The following is a 19,208-nucleotide window of genomic DNA, read 5'->3' as shown; positions in this document are numbered from 1 at the left end:
TAAATAACATCCAAGTTACATCTGCCATTTGGACTAAGAGACTACTCTGTGGCAACGAATTTTCATTGCAGCCGTACAAAATTTTGCTACCTGAGAGGTGATTGAGGGATTATCTCCTTGTAGGAGCTTTTCTATCTTTTCTCTTTCCCTGTCAGGTCCTATTCTCAGTATGAGGGGCTCAATAAACTTAGAACGGGGTATAGTGTAAAAGTTACAGTTCAGGAGAACATGTTCAGTGGTTTCTAAATCCCCAGATTTGCAGGGGCATAGTCTCTCTGCCCTGGGAATCTTCTTGAATTTCCCCTCTAACATAGCAGAGGGTAAGGCTGCGCACCTAGCCAAGGTAAAAGCCCTCCTATATTTGTTTATCTCTAAGTAACAGAGATAGGCTGCCGGTGCAGCGATAAATTTGGAGTGGGGGAGCCATAAATAGGGGCACTCTTGCTAGATCTACTTGTTGCTCGATATCTTTAACCCTTTGGTTTATAGTTGACTTAGCTTGATCCCACCTTAACTGAAGTAGTGCTAGGGGGGTAAAACCCAGGTTATTTAGTTTGTCTTCAATGGCTATTATCCACTTTGACCTAAAGGTATCACAAAGAATCAGTAGAAGAAGACCCTTGGGGTTGAAATTAATTTTCAGCCAGAGATAAAGCGAGGACAAGACAACCCTTGCCTCCACCTTCATCATGCCAGTTTCTAAACGGATCATAGCATTTGATACACATCTTGGCAATTGCAGGGCAGCTCTAAGAAACTTGGATTGCACTTGTTCCATGGGAATAAGACATGAGGGTGGAGAGTCAAGTTGTATTAACATGTTATATGGAAGACTTCTAATTTAGATGCAGTATTGTATAATGTTTACACTGACTCATATTTAGCAAAAATTCAGTGGAACAGAAAAATGACCTCATTCTATACCCCTTTGGGAAAAGAATCCAAACAGTGGACATTAAAAAAAAAAAAAAAAAAAACACTTTTCATGATTCAGCCCATTTACATATTGTGGCTCTCTCTCACTTTATTTTGTTGGCCCAAAAGTGCTTCAGAGCTAGCTTGGACTGACATAGCTGCCTTTATAAGGCTAGCTGGGGTTTAGTTTGGATTGTTGATAAATTCAGGTAAAAGAGAGTCAGGACAGCCACAAAAGCAGTTTGAATATGAGAGGTGGGCTGGTTAAAGAACTATTGGATTCTGCCACTATTTTAGAACTGATATTGATTTACACTGTTGCCCTTACTGGTCTGTCTCCGTTTTGCCCACTCAGTGTTAGGTCCATTATGAGCCCACCTCTCCCATCATGTTAGAAGCACCCTGTTCACCCTTGTCTAAAGCACTGTTTCTCAAAAGAATTAGGTGAACTACAGCTGGAGGATGTACACAAAAGACAAAGGAGGCTAGGACAAAAGCAGAAGACTGAATACAAATCACAGAGAATAATCACATAATCACAATGGGCTGAAAACGCCTGTCTAGGAGCAAAAGTAATCTGTACATTACAAACTGGATGCTATTAGTCCTTGAACAGTGCAATCCTATGCAAAGTTATTTTAGCCTATGTATAAAATCAGCTCAAATTGACAGCTCAAACTGCAGCCAACGTGTGGCAACCCAGTAGGGTTTTCAAGGCAAGAGACTAACAGAGGTGGATTTGCCATTGCCTTCTTCTGCATAGTGACCCTGGTATTCCTTGGTGTTCCAGCCTATGCCTATTTAAATGAATGGGCTTGCAATAACTCTGCACAGGACTGCACTGTTATATTCTCAAAGAGAATCAAAATAAATGTGGGAGGGAAAGCAAAGGGGTAGAGTTGAGACTACTTTACTCCAAGAAAACTGTCCCACTTTCATTGGCCCCAAGTACCACCACTAAATCATTTTGATTTCCCACTGCAACCAGTTGGCATGCTTTCTGTTTTCATTGTCACCGGTGTCTAATTCTGTAGCATGCAATAACATCCCTCCCGCTATTTGAAAAGCAGATAGCGATGCCATGTATGGATACCAAAAGACTATGGAGGGAAGGGAAGAAGGAAGGGGGACAGTGCATCTCTATCAACTGTAGAAACTCTCTACTATGCAGAAAAAATATTAGGTGGTTGAAATGCTGATCCATCTTCAGAGGTCAATGCTACTCTTCCACTGCCTCAAAACATAGCAGACAGCAACCCACAGGCTCAAGCCCTCAGATGCCCAGGTTGTAATGGAAGAGGAGGGTAAAGGGAAGGTGGAAATAACTCTTATTCCATGTACTCTATTCCTCTACTCTATGAAAAAATTGCAGGTTTCTTTATGCATAGTTCATGGAAGAACCATATCCATCATGTTCCATTAAACATGGTTTATTGGCGTACCCAAGAATACTGGGTATCATTCAAAGTTAACTTCATTTTAATAAAAACATGTACAACATTGTTTTCTGATAGGTCTTAACAAGTAAAAATGTAATGCCTGGTGGACACCAAATGGATATTTTATTGATTTTTTTGCTCAATGTATAATGAATATAGCAGAAGTGTCTCCGCCAGCAACTATGAGAAATATTTTGCAAACATTATTGTCAAAAACCTCCATATGTCACAAGCAGAGCATGGTACTCATGAAATATAGTACTTGGACAGTATAGGGGTGGTGAAAATCCAATATTTGCAGCACTTTATTATTTATTTATTTGATGTATACCCCACCCTTTCCTGGCAGGGGAAAGGTTTGTAGGATGGAGAAAATTAATACGGGCAATAAAATGAGTTACGGTAAGTTTCCCCTTAACATGGAAATGAGAAAAGAACAATCTTCAATATACAAATAAGAAAGGGAAAGAGCCACTGTGACAAATTGATTAATTTTTTTGTATTTGCAGGGGGAAAGCCAGGTATTCTTTTAGCCAGGGTGTAGAGGAGAAAAATAACCCTGTTTTGCAGTTTGTGAGACTGGGATCTGGCTCTTCCCCCTGGGATTGAGAATTTTCATGGGACTGCACTGAGGCCTTCTTGAACTAAGCATACATTAAGATGGAATCCAAATAATAAACTTTCAAGAATGAATTAAAGGTCTTCTGCCTACTAAACTGAATTGGCCTTCGAAGGGATAGTTTGAGTTCAATTATTTAGAGTGTGCTAATTCCAATGGAGTCAATTATGTATCCCAGAATAAAGATATCAGGCTCAATGGCAGAGCTGTAATTAAGAGTACAATCCTATACAGAGCTGCTCCAGTCTTAAATCCACTGCTTTCAGCAAGTTTAGATTGGAGAAACTCTGCATAGGATTGCACTGTAATAGTACTTAATTCTTACTATATTGAGCACTTTTCATCTTCAAAGTTCTGCGCAAGCCTTAATTGCTCCATCACACATTGATCTTGGATTTAGAATTTCTTTTAGACAGAAACCACTAATAAACACTGTCTGTCAGGTATTAACAAAGGATTGTACTGGATAACCATAGAGCCACATTTTGAATTTTACTCTCCAGCAACTTATGAGAGTTATCTAATTATATCTGACAAACTGCACAGTGACACAGTCATCATTATATTCTAATTACTATAACTCAGTGATGGTGAAGCATTCAAAATGACCACTACATTTCCACAAAAAAGAATTCCCTTTTGTCTGATATTTTGTGCTTCCTCTATCATGGGCAGTCCCGATAGCTTCCTGCCACATAGAAGCAATACTGGTCATGCCCCTGGGACCTTGTTAACTCACATAATCAGCATGACTGAGACCACACCCAGGACATGGGCAGACATACACATTCACACAGGAAATCTGTTCGTTATAAATTTCTGCTCTCAAGGAAAGCAAGAGAGTGTTCATTACCTTTCAGCACAGCCAATCTCATCAGTTAGGAGGGAGGGCCAACTGATGATTGACCTCCATGGGATGGCTTCCACCTCAAAGCGGAAACGTAGGGAAGTAGGAAGCTCATAACAAACATCAGGCAGTTGAAAACAAGGACCCATGCCAAAGTGGCAGCTTCACAATAACAGCAGAAGAAATTATTCAAATTAAAGAATGGAGGAACCAATTCCAGGTGTCTTAGTCTGCTTCCTTATATATTGCTTATCATCCCAAAGAATCAGACAATACTTTCAGAACAATAAAAATTCAATCTACACTGAATATGTCCTCCTACCTCCCTTGAGAACAGGAACTGACAATAAAGGGGGAAAAACTTTCCTTCCATTACGGTAAGAGGGCATTTGTTATCTTTGAAAATGTACAAGAGTACTGAGTACTTGCTTGATCCTGATACAGGCCAGCCACTTGAAGTTTCAGGGTATTTCAGTCGAGACCCTTAGGAAGAAATTTAAAAATGGCCCTAACATTCTTGCACCCTGGATATCACTTCTCTTAAAATCACCAAGACAGATGGCTCTCCACATGGCCTCCTACAGGTCAATAACTACTTTCTGCCTTATCCACTATTAACATTTTCAAAAGGTAAGAACTTCAGCATTCATATGGTCAACTGGTCGAATTTAAAGTAAATAATAGAGCTTTTTCAGAAATTTAAATTACCGTAAGCCGGGTCCCCACTTGCCAGGACCACGCCTCCGATCCACCTTGGCAGTGCCCTTCCTTCCATCATCCAGCCTCAGAATGGACCGGGCCCTTGGGAGAAGGCTCCCTTCTGCGCCCAGGTGTCTGCCTTTTCTCTCTCTCTAGCGTAGGGCAGACAGTCTGGCTCTCCTCCACCAGCGTCTGTCCCATTTACGCCTGCCAGTTGGGCTCAAACACTAGTCTCCTGGCACTGCCACGGCAGCACTGTCCAGGGACGCTGGCTGGGCCTTCCACTGGCGTCCCACTGGCGCAAACCCCTGCGTGGTGTCCCAGGGGGTGTTCCCAGGGGCGGAACTGCCAGTAGGCAGCTTCCTGTCCCATTTCAGCCTGGTATGCTGGTGGGGAGAACAGCGTTGCTGGGCCTGCTTTTTTTTTTTGCAGGCGCAGCCTCGCTTTTTAATGGGGCAAAATGCCCATTTAAAAAATAAAAAGCAGCCAAAAGGCTTTAAAGTGGCAGCGCCTTGGCCATGCCATCCCCAGCCGCCGAAAGCTCAGGAATGGCTGTTATTTAGTTATCCTCTTACATCACGGCACAGTGTAGGAAACAGAAAATAATAATTGTATATTTGAAGGTAATGCCGCAGATAAAGGAAAGCAAGAGAAGAAAATGGAAAGCAAGGGGAACTCACGAGGGATCTAACAGACATTCTATAATGTCAGAGTAATGCAGGAGTTGGTTAGCAGATGACAGAAGAGAAAATAAAGTTGGCTCTGGTTATTGTACTTCCAGTACAATTACTTATAACTACAGTAAGGGTCCTGCAAGCATTTAGGTATGTTGTACTCCCTTTGGGGCTTATCAAGATCTCAGAACCTTTTGAAAATTGCCCATTATATATTAAAAATATAAAAGGCTGACACATGACCTTTTTTGATTAAAAGCATTAATGCTGGATTGCCGCTCTCAGAGGAGTCACTTTAAGGATGCAAGATTTAACAGACTTTAACAATTCGACAGGCAGAAAGACATTTGAAATCTAATTAATCTCTTGACATTTGACTAAAAGTCAAAGGAGTGGACTACAAGATGAACAGAGCCCCTCACCCGTGAAGGTTGACTAGTATTGTCTTTCTTTCATGAGGTATAAATGAGTTACTAAGTATCTTCTACAAAGTTTTATTGCAGACTTTCCTCTTTTTCATAACTATACATGCACTAAATGCCTATGGTTTTCTCTTAATATAGGATCTAATATTTGCTGCGAGCACTCATTTTGGAATATCATTAAGGTCTTCGCTGGTTATTTACAGTTAAGGACCAACTACTCCACCTGGAAGTTGCCAAAACAATAGAGTGTAAAAGGTGCAAGTTCATTGTTTTTAATGAAATTGTTTGACGGTTATGTCCATGAAGAAGAGATTCTGGAAGTTTGTTTTTATTTTAAATGTCCAAGATGCACCAGATATTGTGGAAAGGTCAACCTGCTGTTCATGCTTTCTCCTGCAGTAATTTCTGAATATGTTGCTCTATAGTATATAGTATTGTTATTATTCACATACTATCTTAATTTTGCCTTTTTTGTTAATATTAACCTGAGCTGTTTTCAAAATTCTTAGTTGAAACAACCACCAAACTTAGTTCTGGTTGATCAACGAGGTAAAGTATTAGAGTGAAGAAGTTTACATAGCCTTAATTACTTAAAATACTATGTTCTCCTACAAATGGACCTTGAGGTTGTTTGGAGGTTCTAGCAGGGGAGTGCAGCTATCGTATACCCTTGACCGAAGAATGGTACACTCCTATCTGGGATGGTCGTCCTCTTCCACCGAGTGCGCAGCTTCAGGAGGGATGCACGTGGAGGGGTGAGGGAGGTAGGGGATACCCACCTAGCCAGCCAGATCAGCTGAATCAACCCTGGTGATCAGTGGGGTGACAGATGTCACAGCCAGACCGCCCTCACAATTGAATGTAGAATAGGTAATGAGAGATGGAGTACTCAGAATTTGGGAATCTACTCGAAGAAGAGTTAGTCCTCCAATATCCTCATTAATGTCCCCTATAGAGACCTACTATGATAAGAATGTGAGAAAAAATAATCACTATAATGCTCATTATTATATCACTATTAACTGCCCATAACAGTTGCTATTATCATATAGTTTACTGCTTATTATATCATTGTTTATTATATTATATGTATACTTTTCCTACTCTTTTTCTTTTGATGTAATTGTAATTGCTGTTATCATATGGTTTCTATTTTCTTTCCTTTTTTTCCTGTTCTGTTTATATAAAATAAAATTTTATTAAAAAAATTCCAGATGTAGAAAAAAACCCTCTGGTATCTGGTAAAGATACTGATAGAGAATCAAATACTCTTGGCAGTCTTTAATTCGTGTAATCATAAAACTCATGGTGACTCTATGAATCAATGTCCTATCTTTGACAGCCTTGCTCAGGTCTTGCAAACTGAGGGCTGTGGCTTCCTTTATTGAGTCGATCCATCTCTTGTTGGGTCTTCCTCTTTTCCTGCTGCCTTCAACTTTTCCTAGCATGACTGTCTTTTCTAGTGACTCTTGCCTTCTCATAATGTGACCAAAATACAATAGCCTCAGTTTAGTCATTTTAGCTTCTAGGGTCAGTTCAGGCTCACTTTAGTCATTTTAGCTTCTAGGGTCAGTTCAGTCGCCATGAGTCAGAAGCAACTTGACGGCACTTAATCATAAAACAGCATTTGGCTAAATTGTAGCTGTTGTGACTCTTATACTCAGCAGTTGTGTGTGTTTGGAATGAATATCTTTAGGACTCAGGATGCTTAGATAATGTCCAGATTTCAAACTGCTACTGTTGTCTGTTACTAAGGAAGAGCACATGAACTATTACAAAATACTTCTATCAGTTTGCTAAATAAATCTGTTTTTGTGTTTCTGCCTCTGAGCAAATTCTAGTTCTATTTTATTGTCACCTGGAATCTGGAGATCCATACTTTTGTCTGCCTATGATTCAGTACTGATTTCACCTCAGCTATAATCCATTACCGACATTATGTGCGACTCCCCACTTCCTCATAACTTATAATTTTCCTGCCTTAATCACATTTCTTTTAATTAGGCCTTCAAATTTTATTCAACCAAGGGACTGCTTATTTGTAGTAAGTTATTTATAGTTACATGTAGTGAGTTATGTTTAATATTGATTGAAAATGAAATTATAGATGGCCTTTTTGTCTAACAGTGAAAGGCAGCTTTTGTTTATATTTTTATATTATACTTTTTTTCCAACATTACAAAGAAACCTTTATAACTAAAAAAGTCCTAAATTGTCTCACAGCATTAATATTAAAATGATTTCATATTTTTCACAAGCTTTTTGGTAACCTTTGGCTGTGACTAATTTCAGACTACTCAAGAGTGTGGCTTTGGACATCATGTCCAAAGGTATCCCTAAGACTTCTTCATATAACCCAGAATAGATTTTTGCAAACATCTTTAAAACTTCAAGAACTTGGTCATGGTATAAAAATGAATATGGAGAAGCACTTAGAAAAGGAAGTTCAAGGTTCTGCCCCTCTTTGTGCACTGTGATATAAAAAATTACTCAGTGGCAAAATCGATTCTACAGTCACAATTCCAGCAGTAAATTTCCTTGGGCCCTGACAAGGAAGTGAAAATGCCTAGGGAAAACAAAAGGGACACATTATTTAGTAAAAACTGAAACAAAGAGCTATTTCAGTGAGTGCAACTAACAGCCCATTCCTGAAAATTGGGCTGAAACTTCTTAGGAGGAGGTGTGACCTCACCGCCAGCGTAAGTGCATCTAATCGCGTGTTTAAATGCACTTACGCTGGCGGCGAGGCCAGTCCCGCCGGCGGCAGAGCGCTTGGGACCACACCTCCCCCCTCCGCTGGAGTGGCCTCTCCGTGGCACAGGCCTCGGCGTAGAGAGGCTGCGCCAATGCAGGGGGGCGTTCCAGGGGTGTTCTAGGGGGAGGAGCCGCCGGGTAGGGGGCTTCCTATCCTGTTTCGGCCCGAGCCGCCAGCACTGGGAATGGCAGGGCTGCGACTGGTTTTTAGCAGGTGCTGCCTCGCTGTTCCCTATGGGGCGAAAGACCCCGGTAAAAAAAAAAAAACCAGCCGCAAAACGGCTTTTATGTGTTTTGCAGCATGCACGATTCGGCTTAGGAAGAGGCGCTGCTGCGCCTCTTCCCCACCGACTCCGCACGCTGCATTTTCAGGAATGGGCTGTTAGTTGTATGAGTAGGATTTGTCATATAAATAACATCTGAGATTTCCTTTGTCTTAAATTCTGCAACTTACTAGTATTATAAAATACAGAAACAAATGAAAAGACTCTTGATATTAAGTTTCCAGAATTGTCCCAGTGTCTAGTTTATACCTGGTGAAGAAAAAAAATCTTATTATAAATATCTAATATCAAGTGGAGGGCAGGAGGGCATTTGTTATCCTTCAGGATAGCCAATCCCATCCAATAGGAGGTAGGCCAGTGGATGACTGATCTATGACTGATTTATGCATGGGATGGCTCTCAAAGTCACTCAGACAGAAAGGAGCAAAGCACAAACATAATACAAGGGGCAACCTGTGTTTCAGATCCCCGCTTACACATAAAGATAGTTTCAGGAAGGAAGCTGTGTGGTCTGCAGAAGAAGAGCTAGATTAGATTGCAGTATCACCTTAGAGACCAACAAAAATTTCAGAGTATAAGCTTTTGAGAGTCAAAACTCTCCTTCAGATTCACTTACACATGAATTTCACCTTGGGTCACTCACACACACATAAACACATACACACAAAAAAACACCCTCTACTATACTTTACAGTTTTCTTGTTGGGATAAAATGCAGGAGAGAGCTGTGTATACCACCCTCAGTTTTTTTAAAGAAAGGGTGAGATAAAAATGTGACAGACACTCAAACTTTTTTATGAGAAGCTGGAACCCTGAAGATGTAATATTACACCTTCCTATTACAGTACAGACTGCTAGGTGAATCTAGTTATGGATTCTGTTGCTGAAAGTTAAAACAGGCAATGTGGTTACCCTGAATTCCAGCTTGCTTTTAGTTTTGGATCAAACAAGCTATTCTTCATGTCACTTTTCCATGGTATTTTCAGTCCTTTATGACAATCTGTCCAAAATTTAATTTCCCCCCCGAAAGACTGAGAATGGAAAGTCAGGGGAGAAAAGTGATTTCTATACAGTGCAAGCCCCTTCTAGAGGTTCTGGCTGATTCAATGATGCTCCCACGCACAAACGACATCTGGAAAGACCCTTAATCCAGGCAGACTTTGGCACTATTGCCTTATATACTACTCCTACTGAGATTTATTTTCTCTCAGCCTGCATGCTCTACATGTTCAGTAATGTTTCTAAATACCATCAGTAGTTGAAGAATCAGCACAAAGAAGGCTATAGATGAGGTATGTAAATAAAATAAATGAATCAAACACATTTGAAATACAGGGGGACAACGTAGGGTAACACTGAACTTTTTGATGCAATGAACAGTAGGCTTGTGGCCACATATTTAACAAGATCCACCGCTGATAGCTAATTACATTTATATTACAGTGGTAACCTGAAAAAACCAAAGATGAGCTAATGTAGGAAAGATTTAATAACACCATGATCTTAACCAATGAAAATTGGAATTAGGTAAGCAGATCAGTATTTAGGAAGGAATGTTTCAAAAGTTGAATTTTTTGACAAAGCTATTATATTCAGGCTTACTGATATGACAGCATAAATTATTGCATTTGAGGAGCAATGCTGCAGATGCATTTCCCCCAATTTACCAATTATTCCTTGATTAAAACATGCAACAACATTATCATGTAAACTAACGTTTGCAGTGGAAACCACTGTAGCCATTTTGAAGTTGTTGCTTCTTCTAAAACACTTGAGATTCAAACTATGAAACATTTCAGAAGAAGCACAATACCAAGTATTTACAGTAAGTACCAAGAGTTGGAAATACTAACCTTGTTCATAAAGTAGAGCCATGTTTGTACTTTTATGAGAAACCAGATTAGTTAAAACCGCAACTGCACTTTGTATTGTATTTCCAAGCAGCATGCCATGATGCTCCTGTAACAAAAAAACATCTGCATAAGAACTTTCTCAGTTAAGAGCCTTGGGGTTATGCTAGACCCAATGTTATCACTGGAGAAGTAAGTTAAAGCAGTTGCAAAAAAGTCTTTCTCCCAACTCAGACTAGCCCAAAAGATGGCTCCTTACCTTGATATGGCTGATCTAACAACCTGGATCCACACCATGGTAACATTGAGACTAGACCACTGTAGTGCATGATTTGGAAACTCCAGTTGGTGCAGACTACAGTTTGGCTATTATTGGAAGTTAGATGGAGCACACATATCACTTGCCCTTCATGGCCTTAGACCCTCATATTTGCCAGACCACCTCTCCCTCTATTCATCCCCATGACAGCTTCACTCATCTGAGCTTCATCATCTTCTATAGGTGCCAACCCACAAATGGGCAAAATCAACAAATGCCCATACACATGCCTTCTCTGTTGTGGCTTCCACCTTGTGGAATGGTCTGCCTGAGGAGGTTAGGAAGGCCCCCATTCTCCTGGCTTTCCACAAACTATGCAAAACAGAATTATTCAAGAGGACTTTTCTATGCAGGCAACAGAATAACACAGCACTAAATGATTCACAAAGTTACTTAGATAAATTATTAGGGACTGTGGCCTATACTACTGTGTTTAACTTGGTGAAACTAGGGTCCTACTATGTAATTTTTGCATCATTTAATGTGTCATGTTGATATTTATGCTTTGCTTCAGTTTTGTTTTCAGATTTCTGATTGGTTCTACAAGTTTTGTATCTTTGGGACCGCCTCTCCTGGTATACCCCCTGAAGACCATTATGGTTATCTGACAACAACTTACTGGTGGTCCCTGGCCCTAAGAGTGTGCGGCTCTCCTCGACCTGGTGGAAAGCTCTGTCCAGTGACATCAGGGCCCTGCTGGACCTTAAAGAGTTCCGCAGGGCCTGCAAGACAGAGCTATTCCACCAGGCCTATGGTTGAGAACAGCCTCAAATATAATCTGCTGGACTCCCTATCCACCCCACCCCACCCCCGGTATATTACTGATGTCAATCTGAGGGGTAACCTGCTGCATATACCTAGCAACATGAGCAGGGGTTAGGCGCCATCTGTAGTTTTTTGTGGTTTCTTAAGTTTAAATTTGGGGTTTTATTGTTTTAAATTATTGTTTTAAATTTAGATTTTTTGGCTAATTTTATTGCTGATCATATTATTGTATCTGTATGTTGTTACCCACCCTGAGCTGGCTTCAGCTGGGGAGGGCGGGCTATAAATCACAAAATAAATAAATAATTCCTAATACTATTATATTAGTTACTGAATATCTCATCCTGTTGATTGTATTGACATACTGTGTAAATCAGGCTTTGCATCCAAGTGAGAAAGACGGACTATAAAAAATGAAAATAAAAATAAATAAAATACTTGAGCTAGATTGGATCCTGTTCCATCTGCAATTTCTGCAGCTAGAGAATGATGGCACATAATATCAGTATCAATTTGATCCATTTTCACATGCTAAAGTAACCATATGGGCCAATCCAGTCCTAAAAATTGGGAAGAAATTTTTTTTATGGAAGGATTGGACGGATAGGGGGATTTTTTACTTTGGATCAATTGATAGACTACAATGATGAGCTTTTGTCATTTTCCCAGCTGAGGTCTAGATATGATTTGTCAACCTCTGCTGAATGGCAGTATTTACAATTGCAACATCTGTTGGTGTCTAAATATGGCCTCACAGCATTAAGTGTCTCAGAGTCCCCTTTGCTCCTGGAAACTGTAATTGAATCAATGCAAAAACTAAATCTACAATGTTTGTTTATAAATATTTTATGTCAGTTAATAAATATGATATGCAGACTCTCAGGAATGAATGAAATAAGATCATCCAATTTTGCGGAAGCAATGGCATATGACCTTTAAATTTATACCTGCTTTCTCCATGGATCTTAAGTTGCAACTAATTCAGCAAAAATATGACTCCATAGTAAAGGACTGAGCAAAGTGTGTAATTGTATGCATTGTATCTCACAGGACATGTCACTTAAACATATGCTTTGGGTGTGCCCAGTCATTTGGTTTTCCTGGGAGAAAGTTATTGACTCATAACAATTCTACAGTAGAATGTTCATTGACTTTTGAGGATACTTATGTACTTTTGAACTATCTGCTAACCGATGGTAAACAGAAATTGATCCTCTGTGCCCTTACTACAGCTAAAAGACTTGTATGACAACATTGGAGAGATAAATGCCCACCTTCAGATCAAGGACATTACAACTATCAATATTTAGATGCATGGCATATAGATGATGACTGCATATGGACGTATTCTTAGATATTTGGATATTTTATAGACGCTTATGTGTAGATCTGCCACCATTTGCTGTTATATTTTTATTTTCACTCTATATATCCTTCCCCCCTTTTTCCTTTCCTTTTTTAAAATTAGTATTGGGTTCAAGTTTTTCCCCTTCTTGTTCTTTCCCCCCTGTGTTTTTTGAAACAAAGAAATATATATTTTAAAAAATTACATTACTACTACTGCATTAGCCATAGTTTGTCTGCCATCATACCAAGACCTTTGTGTTGGTGAGGGTTTTTTTTTTTTTTAATAACAAAGAGAATTTCAAAGTTCATTACTGAAGACAAATAATCTCTCTGTGTTTTTGGGTTTATTTCTAATCATGAGCCCAGTATAATTCTCAAGCATAATTATATCAAGACACTCCAAAATAACTTGACAATTTGCATGAAGCAATAAGCACAGGAAAGTTCACTCTTTGGCAGGCCCAAGAAAGCCCATTAGACCATGCCTCCACAGTGAAACTTCCAACAAGAGGATCGTCTGTGCGACCTGACCAGGCTCTGCTAAGGCAGTAACGTCCCGAATAAAACAAAAATAAAAAATAAAAACCATGATATGTGTGTGTGCAATGCCTTAAACTACAGAACAAAACCAGAAGGTATAATTAAGTATGGAGATGTTTGTCCAACAGCTGCAAGTTCCAATACTCTTCCATCTCTTTCTGATTGGAAATAGGGACATACATCAGAATGCTTCATGGCTGCTGAATACTCTTAACTCCACAACATATTAATAAAGAATTTTTATAACACTTTTTTTTGTGCCGTCCACAGTTGACTTACAGCAATGCCATAGGGTTTTCAAGGCAAAAGCTGATTGGAGGTGGTTTGCCATTGCCTGCCTCCAACGTCACGACCTTGGTATACCTTGGAGGTTCCCCATCCAAATACTAACCAGGGCCGACTCTGCTTAGATTCTGAGGTCTGATGAGATCATACTGATTAATAAATATGAGGGCAAAAGCACGTATGTTACTACAAAACTAACTACTATAAGATACCATGGCCTTTGTTAAATACAACTACAAAAGCTGGCATAAAGATAACCAAGATGAAAATGACAGATGAGACTGCATCAAATACTTTCAATTCAGTGTAATAAATCTGTCACTCTGTCCAATGCATCATATGGTTGATGTAGAAATCTGATAATAAAATCCAACTGTTAATGTATTGGTATAGTGGGGGGAAATCTTTTCAGCATTCAAATTCTTTCTCAAGATTAACAGCATTTAGTGCAACCATATTTCTTTTAGCAGAAATCAATCATCTGTTATACAGCTGTCTAATGAAATAATACTGCATAGATGCAGTTGCTGATATTAAGACTGCATTAACAATCTAATCTTAAGGTGGATGTTGCACTGTGGAAGCTCGGTTGCTCTATCAGAACCTTCCTATTTGAGGTGAACAGTTTGTCTGGAAAACATAATGGAGAGACGCCTATTTTAGACACATAAGACACATTCAGGATCCGTCCAGCAAGACCTGGAGTGGTGAAACCTCTGAGAGCAGTACACATTCATCCAATGGCAACTGGACTAGGGATGTTGAAAAAAAAATCGGTAAAATTTGGATTCGGCAAAATTTGGCCCGTTTTTATTTGAGAAATGCTGAAGTCCAAACTTCCCCTATTCGGATCCATGGAATTTGGCATGAAATTCGGCGCTCCCTAATAAATTCGGCTGAATAATGCCATTTAAGCACATTCGCGGCTTTTTGCGGCTCGGGGGGCATTTCTGGAGTAAGAGGTCCCAAACTTTCAGTGTAGCTTGAGGGGACCCTTCTTGCAAGAACCCCCAAGTTTGGTGCATATTGGGTCAGGGGGTCCCGAGTTATGGGGTCTGGGAGGGGTTCCCCCCCTGCCCATTGGAATGAAGAGGAGCCGGCAATCCTTAATGTGCATCTAGAGAGCGGCAAACCCAAGGCAAAACCTCCCATTGTTTCTGGGGCAGCCAGAGAGAGATTCACCGACCCACACTGACCTCCAGGCAAAGGTTGCAACCAGTGAAAACAGCAACAATCACACTCGCAAAGAAAAGATCAAGCCCCCCCCCCCACGGACAGGCCACCCACCCTTTGGCTTCCCCCCCACACACACACACAGTAGAAGCCAGTCCGTGACTTCTAAGAGCCGATGTAACTACGCCGAAAGTGCATCCAACAATTCTCAAAGCGTAAGTAAAAAGCGTAACTAGCATGGGTAACGTATCTTTTCATTTCAACACAGCCAAAGTGCATCTTATAACGCTACTAGCATAAGTGCGACCTGCACAAATTCCGTATCTTCAGGATTGATAGATCCTGATTGCCACTCGCAAAGAGGCAATCAGCCCCCCCAAATCACACTCCACAGAGGCAATCAAGCCCCCCAGAAGAACAACCCCCCCCCGAACCAGAAGATGCAAATTCCAAATGAAGGAGAATGGGCCAGAGAGAGACTCACTGACATGGGATGTACTAAAACAAATGACAGGCTAGCCCATTAGAAACAACGGGAACAGCTGCACAGCTGCACTCAACTCCAGGTAAGGGTGGCAACGGGCAAAAAAGGCAGAACGTACACTCCCGCAAAGGCGAGCGGGGCCCCCCCGGCAGAACAGACACCCCCCTCAAACCAGTACAGCTCTCGGCTCAACCCCAAACAAACGAACCAAGAGGAGGAGGCACGGGTGCTGAGCGGAGGGACACTCACGCTGCAACGCCGCACTGACAACTCCAGGCGATGGTGGCAACGGGCAGAAAAAAACAGAACGCACACTCCCGCAGAGGCGAGTGGGCACCCCCCGGAAGAACAGGCAACCCCCCCTCAAACCAGTACAGCTCTCGGCTCAACCCCAAACAAACGAACCAAGAGGCGGCGGTGCGGAGGAGGTGCCGGTGCCGAGCTGAGGGACACTCATGCCGCACTGACACAACTCCAGGCGAGGGTGGCAACGAGCAGAAAAAGCAGAACGCACACTCCTGCAGAGGTGAGCGGGCATCCCCCCCCGCAGGACAGGCAAAGCCCCCCCTCAAACCAGTATGACTCTCAGCTCAACCCCAAACAAACCAAGAGGAGGAGGCGCGGAGGAGGTGCGGGTGCTGAATGGAGGGACACTGCCGCACTGACTCAACTCCAGGCGAGGGTGGCAACGGGCAGAAAAAGGCAGAACGCACACTCCCGCAGAGGCGAGCGGGCACCCCCCCCCCCCGCAGGACAGGCAAAAGCCCCTCTTTGGCTTCCCCCCTACCCACAGAAACTGCTTTCCCCCCCATACACACTGAATCTGCTTCCCCCCCACACACACACACACACACGAGAAAAGGTATAGAGAAAAAAACCCAAAATCAAACTGTGTGGATGTCTTCCAGCAGAAGCAGGGGTGAGAAGTAAATCCAATCCAATCCTATTCCAGTAAGCAGGATCTCTCAGGAGCAGCACCACCAAAATGGAAGGAAATGAACTCGGGACGGGACGGGAGTCTAACGTTTTTATACTCTTCTGGCCAATTCAAAAGGAAGAATCCCTGCTCTGAGTGGCCAGAAGACGACCCAGCTTGGGCCACCATTGGCCATGGGAGAATGCTGATTCGGAGGCACTGAATTTGCCCGAATTTATCCGATGTCTGCCCGAACTCACCGAGTTCGGCTCGTCGTTTTCCCATTTTTTTTACTCCGGCTCTATCCGTACTGGAAACCGCCGAATCAGGGAAAATTCGGCTGTTTTCCATGTTGGATGGAACCGAATCGACAGCCCTAAACTGGACCCCCACACAAAATCTGAGGTGGTACGATGGTGAAAGGACTGTCATATTAACTCCTGATTGAGAAGTAGCTTTAAGACTCATGACGCCACAGGTATGCTTCATCTATGCATATAACAATATTGGGGGCTGTTAAATTGTATTTTTAAGACTCGTGTAGAAAGTATTTAAGTTCTACACAATCTGTCAATGAGAAAAGCTGATCTAATTTATGTGTACGACACCACAGACTGTGGACATTTAATGAACAGTGCTCTTGACAGCTTTAATAAAACATAGCATTTGCCAGCAGAGATAATTAGAACTGAAGCAGCAAAATTCTAGTGTTTGGCAACACAGATGAAACAACTTCATTAAAATGTACAGCTTCAGCAAATGAAAGGCAAGAAAGCACTGGACCCTGAAGAATCAGCCTTCTCAAAACTAATTGCTTCAGTGCTTAAACAGGCCAGCTATGAAATACCAAGGGCATAACAAGGAAAGAAAAAAAAGGATCGGATTTCAGAAAAGAACTCACAAGAACTGCTATACTTTTTAAGGCTACAGGCTTTTCATTTAGATTTTAAGGGATGTAGAATTATGGGGAAAGGTAAGTCTGGGAGTTTAAATTACTCTGGTAGATAGAGAGAAATAAATAAATAAAATGCTCTACAAACCTTGTGATGCAGTAATTTTTAGTGTATCAGTACTTAATGTCCATCCAATATTATAAGATTTTAAACCAGTGACACTGAATCCATTTAATTCTCTGAGATGATAAACATGTGAGTTCTCCACTGCTTCAAGAGATTGTAATGGTTAATTTCAGAGATGTGGTATATAACCAAATCACCATGTGCCATGACATTTCACACAGTAATTTTATTCCACTTAATGAAATTACAGTGGTTAAATTTCAATTACTTGGGGCATCTCTCTCTCTGAACTTCTACATGACCTTTGTCGGCAAACAAGATAATTAATGTAAAATCAATTCATACTGCCTTCTATAAATACAATGATTTAGAAGGTATGTATAGCAAATTGTAGTCACATCTTATTTATAAAAAAAGTTTTCACATGAATGATAAAACAGACAAGCAACAAAGCAAGCATCAATGTTGTATATATGTCTGCTGAAATTCTTCACCGAAGAAAAGCTTCATGCTGGATTGGGTATAACTCTTATCAAACCCCTAGCAGGCCAATATCACAAACCCTTTATAAATTACTCTTTGTGTTATCTATTTTTTATCACTAAATAAATATACATTTATTAAAATAGTATCATTAGCAAATGTTTTATAATGTTTTACAATGACTCCACACATAATTTGTATCCTGCCTGACTTCTGAGGGGTCAGGGCAGTGTCTATGGATCTCTCCTCCCCTTGTATCACCACAAAATCCTATGAGGTAGCTTAGGCTAAGAGTTAGTGACTGGCCAAGATCACTCAGTGAGCTTCATGACAGAATGGGGACATAAATGCAGGTCCCTATGTCCTAGTCTGATACAGTAACCACTCATAGTGCTAGCTCTTATTATGTTGTGTATGACACAGGGCTGCTGTTGAAAATGAGATTTCCATGACTGGCTCTCCTCTCCTCAGCATGTAGGAAATTCATGTCAAGACATAATCCATTGGGTTTTCTTCATCACACCTAGCTGAAGAGAAAGTGAGGAAATATACAGCATGACAGTATCACACTATAACATGGAATAAATGATTCTACACATTATAGGGACCGGAAAAAGATGCCAATATGGGAGTGTCTATTTTGGTGGCAGCCCAGTATGACACATACTGTGCAGAACTGCATGTAAATCAAAGAGCATTTAAAGGAGAAATACTATCAACTTGTTTTCTGAAGGTAGTTTCACTGAACTGGCCAATTAGGCCCCATTTATAACTAGCACAACAGTGGACCTAACACTATATTAGTATATCTTTAGTAGGGTACATTTGCCAAGGAATCTCTCCCATTATATACTATCAATTATTGCAGATTGGACTTAAAATATCATTTTATATTCTAATAGCAAAGTCAGCCCAATCTGAGGATACTTAAATCTGGTGATTAGGGGGGTGAACAGGCAAGACAGATCTTTTTATAAACCTGAAAAATGCCACACACACACAACTGGAGAGTTAAAAAACCCAAAAATGACAACAGTGCCTATAGCTTTAACAAACAGATTCCCTCAGTGGCTGTTGCTAGACATCCACAGCATTCCAGGCTTCTGTTTCTGTGAGTAAAAGGCAGGGGGAGGGGCAGGGTCCTTTCCAGGCCTGTTTTGGCCTCTGAGGGAGGACTCGTTGAGGCCAGATCTGGGCCTGCAGAAACCACTGAGTGACTTGATACTATCTGACTTGCATGACTCAACTAGGTCTGGCTGCTTGCTACTGTTTGACAGCAGGCACCCTTGTGATGTAGCTTTAGAGCTTTAGAGTCGGGTCTGGGAGACTCAGGTTTGAATCCCCAACTTGCAGTGGAAGTTCACAGTCACA

General features: G+C 41.1%; 1 protein-coding gene across 1 annotated transcript in view; it reads right to left on the bottom strand.

Annotated features, from left to right (window-relative positions):
• Positions 1–19,208, bottom strand: part of ULK4 (unc-51 like kinase 4) — a 207,008-nt gene that overhangs the window by 59,943 nt on the left and 127,857 nt on the right. Inside the window, 1 exon segment of the mRNA XM_056857060.1 lies at positions 10,510–10,615. Within this exon segment, the coding sequence (XP_056713038.1) occupies positions 10,510–10,615 (106 nt within the window).

This window comes from Euleptes europaea, chromosome 11, assembly GCF_029931775.1.
Source record: "Euleptes europaea isolate rEulEur1 chromosome 11, rEulEur1.hap1, whole genome shotgun sequence".
In the NCBI taxonomy this organism is placed as follows: domain Eukaryota; kingdom Metazoa; phylum Chordata; class Lepidosauria; order Squamata; family Sphaerodactylidae; genus Euleptes; species Euleptes europaea.
This window is presented reverse-complemented; position numbering and strand designations above follow the sequence as displayed.